This window comes from Pteropus vampyrus, unplaced genomic scaffold, assembly GCF_000151845.1.
Source record: "Pteropus vampyrus isolate Shadow unplaced genomic scaffold, Pvam_2.0 Scaffold39, whole genome shotgun sequence".
NCBI lineage: Eukaryota > Metazoa > Chordata > Mammalia > Chiroptera > Pteropodidae > Pteropus > Pteropus vampyrus.
Genome location: NW_011888820.1, coordinates 10,073,430 through 10,079,429, shown reverse-complemented (window position 1 = coordinate 10,079,429; position 6,000 = coordinate 10,073,430). Strand labels below are relative to the sequence as shown.

Sequence of the window (6,000 nt, the reverse complement as noted above, 5' to 3'; positions counted from 1 at the left end):
TTGATGATCTGAGGTGGAGCTGAGGCGGTAATGCTAGCTAGAGAGCAGCTGCAAATACAAATGAAGCTTCACTGGCTTGCCCATCGCTCACCTCCTGCTATGAGGCCCAGTTGCTAACAGGTCACGAACCGGTACTGGTACCAGTCCACAGCCTGAGGGTTGGGGACCCCTGTTCTACAAAACAATATCCATGGAAGGGCCCACCAGTATGGGTGCCAGATTTAGCAAACACAGGAAAGCCAGTTAAATTTGAATTTCAGAGAAACAACAAATAATTTTTACTGTACGTATGCCCCAAGCCTCATATATTTGCGATATATTTATATTAAAAATATTTGTTGCTTATTTGAAATTCAAATTTAACTAAGCTTCATGACAACCTTACCATCAAATAAATACATATAAGGGTTTGTTACGAATAAGGCACCGCGCACACGTTAGATACCACATCACCAAGCTCGCCCTTGAGGATAAGGTACAAGTGCTTGGAGATGGCGCCACACACTCAATCATGGCAGTTCTTTTCGTGCAGACCAGGAATCCCCGCCCCTTTGCAGGAGGGCTGTGAGATCCAAACTTTTCCATGGTAATACAACAACATTGTCTGCCTTTTTCACTCTCGTTCTCTCTCAGGGACATGGTGGCGTTTTCCAGGAGCTACACCAAATGCGAGGTCACTACTGATTGAACACAGAAGCAGAATAAAAATCTAGTGGTTCTCTGTTAAGGGTGATGTTAAAAGATTTTATAAAAGTGTTAACCAGTGCCATTCTTCTATTTTTTTTTTTGAAAACATAGTAATTTTTCATCAAATGCATCTTATGTTATGAAATGAGATTATTGTTATTATAAATAACAATTTAAAATGTTCTGTTTTAATTTGTAATATGGTAAATAACACTAGATATAACCCATATCAACAGAAGTTCTTTGGGGTCCTTGATAACTTGTAAGAGTACGCGAAAGGTTCCTGATTCCAAAATGCTTGAGACCCTCTGACTTACTATATTCCTGTCGCTATCTCCATTTCCTAACTAAAAGGGGAAGGGGGCCTCAAGCACTGGTCCTCATACTAAAAGAGAGCAAAGAGGAGCACACGTCCTGACACCCAGCTGACTAGGTTCAAATCCCAGCTGCACCAGTCAACAGATTTTGAGACTTTGCACTAATTACTTAATCTTTTAAAGACTCAGCTTAACTGTAACATGGAGATGATGATGATGATGATAGTCCTACCTATTAGAGTACTTGTGATAATTGTGTAAATTAATATATGTAGTGTTAGAATGTAAGCTACAAGCAGGCAGAGATTCTTGTTCCATTTTACATTCCTGCCACATAGTGGAAACTCAGTCAATGTTGAATAAATAAGGGATTTGGCACGATAATAAGGCCCATAACTGGGGTTAGGTATGAGTCTATTATTATTATTTTTTATGCATGTTTTTAATAGACCGCTTTGGCACAAACATAAATCTAGGACCGTCTGAGGTGACTACGAGACAAAGGAGCTTGTCCGGGCGCGCGCGGGCTGGGGCACTTGCCAAACTCGTTGAGGTAGCCGCCGTGTTTCCAGTCCGCAGGCAGCGTACCGGTGCAGTCCACCATAGGGCCTCGTTTTCCAGGATTTACATTTTTCAGATTCACAAACAGCTGATTGTTTTTTGACTGTTAAAAATACAAACAACAAAAGATGTAAAAAGAGAATACGATGTGGCTTTCCCCGGCACAGTGTCACTGATCTGGGGAAAGCAAGTCCACGGCGTGTATCGTGGTCTGGTCCTTAAACGAGGCTGGGTGGAGCGGCAGAGGTGACCACTTCGCAACTGGTGGGACGCAGAGAGCAGCAGGAATACGTGTCCCTCGGCCCAAACTGTGCCCTCCACTGCCTCAACTTCCTTTCACGTCGTTACCCCGTAATAATTAGATCTTACTTGGATTTACATACATGGAACTTTGAATTGAAAAAAAATTCTTGGTCTGAGCTCTCCTATCATACACTGTATGACCTTATATGAGTCACAAGCGACTCTTAGCTGTTTTCTTAGGTATAAGCATGAAGATAAGATTATCTCCTTTACCTCCCTCCCTGAATGTGAATGGGAACAAATGGAATGATGAATATGAAAGTCCCTGGAGAGTGCAAAGTGCAATTTAACTAGGAGGCGCTATAATTAAAATCCAGCTGCATTAACTTAATTGCAACAGAAATAATTTAATTAGCTTGGTTTTCTTCTAATGGAGAGCTGGAATTAAACAATGGAGATTGGAAATATAATTCAGGTGCAATTGGAGGGGAGAAATGTTTGGGATTTCAGAGCATTGTGGCAGAGACCTAGGGTGAGCGGGGGTGCTACAGGAGCAGTTCCAGGTTGGACAGCCCTGGGTCTCCAACCTCTCCGTGCATCTTTAAAATGGGAATAATAATCACTCTTGAGTCACAGGATTGATGTGAAGATTAAATGCGTTTCTATATGTAAAATGATTAGAAATGCTTGGCACATAAAAATGCTCAGCACATTGTTCCTATTTGATCATTTTTGACCTGCGAAAATGCAATTTCATGTGGTTCAACCTAAGTACATGTTGTTGTTGTTGTCGTTGTTGGGTTGTTATGAAAGTACAGGAAAGGGCACTCGGAGGTGGGTGGTTGGAAAAGACAAACTTGGTAATTTTACCCAGGATTGAGTATGCTATGGTTCTGCTACGAGACATTATCTTAAAACCTCATGTAATATTAGAAAACTTTTTCCAAAGAGGTGCAATGGAAAAAGCACAAATTGTAGAGACAGGGAGACCTTGACTCACATCGCAGCTGCCTCACTCTCTAGCCAGGGAGCTATGTTTGGAAGTGACTTAAATTCCCCATTAGAATACACATTTACAGGACTGTTTAGAAGAATAAATGAGATAATAGGTATAAGGTTTCTAGAACAGTGTCTGGCAAACAGCAGCCTTCGTATCTGCTTGTTCCTTCCTCTCTCCCCTGCCCACCTTCAACAACTTGAGCCCTTTCCTCTCACCTTTGCAATGGTCACCCTGTCCCTGTTGTTGACGTGAGGGGATGTGGCACACTGGGTGAGTGTGTGGTAACTGGGATTGGTGAAGTAATGGCTGTTAGCATTTCCACTGGTGCTGTGAGGAAGAGTTTCTGCAAGAAGACAAGGAAATGGTTAAGACGGTAGGCTCCCTTAAAACTGGGTGGGAAAAGAGGGAAGCAAATTAACAAGAACAAACGTTTGGACTGCTTCCATATCACAAGCTGAGTAGGATACCCTTCTGCCCAGCATACTCAGCAAAGCTCCTGGAAGCAGCAGGAGTCTGCCTTCCTACCCGCCCTCTTGAAAAGTATGAAAATATCCACAGATAACTAACTGCTCTTTGCTTTGGGAAGGCATTGCTTTGAAGCTACTTCTGCGGTAACTTTCTTCTTTTTTTAAACACTTGAGTTCTTGACACAATATTCTGCACTAGAAATGTACTACTAGGTAAATAAGCTACTTTATGTATTCTCCCAGAATCAGTGTATTTATAAACATGTGACCCCTCAAATCCTTCAGTAATTGCCCCACAATTAATAAATATTTTAAGTTTCTAAATTCCTCAGTTTAAGTGGTTACTTCTTCTGATGATTAAGCATGTCATACTGAAAAATTTACTTTCACGGGGACTTGTGACAGAAAGGAAGATTCAAAAGAGTTTTCTTAAAGACCTGCCCTGGTTCTTGCTAAAACCAAAAAACTATTTTTTATGTAACTTGGTTGCTGTGTGGTTAATGATTCGTGTGGGCCCAGGGACAGGCTGAAGGGAACCATGGAAAGAACTCAAGGCCCGGGACTGAAGACCTGGTCCTCATCCCCGATCTGCTCCATCACCCAGGTAAAGTTACAGCTACTTCTCCTTTCTCCAACCTGTCGCCCACATAATGACAAAAGCCTGGGACTAGGTGCCCAGCAAAGCTTCTTCCAAGTTGAAATTCCCCAAAACTAAGGCAACCACATAATGAAGTTAATTTAAAAACCCTCGTAAAAGACAACAGTGATGATTTTACTACTGTTGACATATAAGACACACTTTTAACAACATTTCTTTTCCAAATGTAACATTTTCTCAAGGCGAATTGACAGTAACAGTGGGCAGCACCACTAAATACCCAGTGTCAAAGAACTAGAATGAAACCTTATTTTCCAAGGAGTAAAATGCCTCTAACGACTCCAGCCTTACCTGAAATGGCATAGTCTGCATTCATGACTCTCATGGCAGGGGTGTAGGTCACTGCGGGCATGCTGGATTCCTTTCCCTTCTGCTTATGTCGATAAATAATGAACAACGCCAGTAGGAAGAGAACAACTAGGACAAGAATGATGATGCCCGCAATGGCCCCGATCTGGTAGGAATCGGCAGGAAGAGCCGTGCTGGTTCTGCTTAAGCTGTTCAGATTTCCAACTATTATAACACCAGCTAGGAAAAGGAGAAAAAGAGATCTGAGTAAGGATGACAATGTGCTGGATAAATGTCTGCTCTCTAGAAAAAAAAAAAAATCTCCTGCTATGCTAAGACCTGGATATTTTCAGTTCATGAAATATTAATTTGGAAACTTTGGGAAACCAAGTAGGAAGGAAAAACAAACACACCTCATTTTCAGATGCTGTTGGTGTGCTTGCTCTCAGCCTCAAAAAAAAAAAAAAAAAAAAAAAGACAGGAGTTCTTGAAATCCAAGATTCAATAGTAGGATTTGGGAACTTCTCACACATTTCAGATTAAACACTTAGGCTAATGATTAATTAAAAGTAATACTTCATCTAATTTTTATTGTGCTTTATTTATGATACAGTATCGAGTTTCTGAAGGGAATCATGGAGTTTCTGAAGGGAACCACTCCCAAACGTCTCAATTGCCTAATTTAATTTTATGTCTACCCTTAATATTTTTAACAGTAAAGTTACTTTCTTTCCAAGTAAGAATAACTCCATCATGAATCTAGTCCAAGATCAGGTTCTGCCTTATTGTGATTTTAATGCACCTTTTACCTTGGAAAATATTGTTCTCTGCGGTTATTTTCTATGACAGAAAGGTCTGTCCCATTAATACCTGATGACATCATCCTAAAATCTTACTCGTTAACTTTAAAATTCAGTTTTCCACAGTTCTTCCTCTTCTTTCATCGAGTGAGGACACTAAAGATATGGGTTAAGAGTCAAGAAACTTGGCATCTAAAATAATTGATCCAGATATTCTGAATTTTACCGTAAGATCTTAGGCTGCAGTTTCGGCATCTGAAAATGAGGAAACTGGCCTCCACGAAGGGGCTTTCAGCTCAAATGTCCCTATGACTTTATGATTCTAAATGCTAGACCTTCTTATAAAACAGTCTGCCCTGAAACACACAGCACCAAGGCCAGTGCAGTGTGATTACAATGTACCTGCAATAATGATATGATTGTGGAATATAACATCCTATCATTATGACAGTCAAATATAAGTCATGAGCATGAAAAGTTATTTTATAAAAGAAAATGAAACGAGTACCTACAGCGTAAGTCTATAGTCTACAGTGTAAGATGACTGCATCTACTACACTGCGTGAACTTTCTAAAGTCTTTACTCGCCATGTGTTTATTACCTGCTGGAGAGCACCATGTGCAGCAGGAACTCTCTGGAGGTCATGCTTAGCAGCCATCAGAAGCACTTTCTCAAAGGCCCCATTCACCCCAGAATTGGAACTGCCTGAATGCGACTATGTATAGGACAAGTATTCCCAGGTCACTGTGATACACGCCCTAGTTAAAAATCATGGGTACCTGTTTTTTAACAAGTTAACTATATGCCTACAACATGACCCAATCATTCTACTCCTATAAATTTACTCAGGAGAAATAAAAGCATATGTCTGTACAAAGACTTGATACACTATTATTTACAACAGCTTTATCCGTAATAGCCCCAAACTGGAAAGAACCCAAATGACCATCAATAGGTGAATGGGCCAACAAATTATGG

At 40.6% G+C, this 6,000-nt stretch overlaps 1 protein-coding gene across 1 annotated transcript in view; it reads right to left on the bottom strand.

The window, feature by feature from the left end:
* The window catches only part of MEGF10 (multiple EGF like domains 10), a 165,231-nt gene that overhangs the window by 6,875 nt on the left and 152,356 nt on the right, over positions 1 to 6,000 (bottom strand). The window contains exons 22-24 of the mRNA XM_011358336.2: positions 4,225 to 4,461; positions 3,024 to 3,151; positions 1,545 to 1,668 (exon numbers count right to left, since the gene is read on the bottom strand). Coding sequence (XP_011356638.2) covers positions 1,545 to 1,668; positions 3,024 to 3,151; positions 4,225 to 4,461 — 489 coding nt within the window. The remainder of the gene's footprint in view (positions 1 to 1,544; positions 1,669 to 3,023; positions 3,152 to 4,224; positions 4,462 to 6,000) is intronic.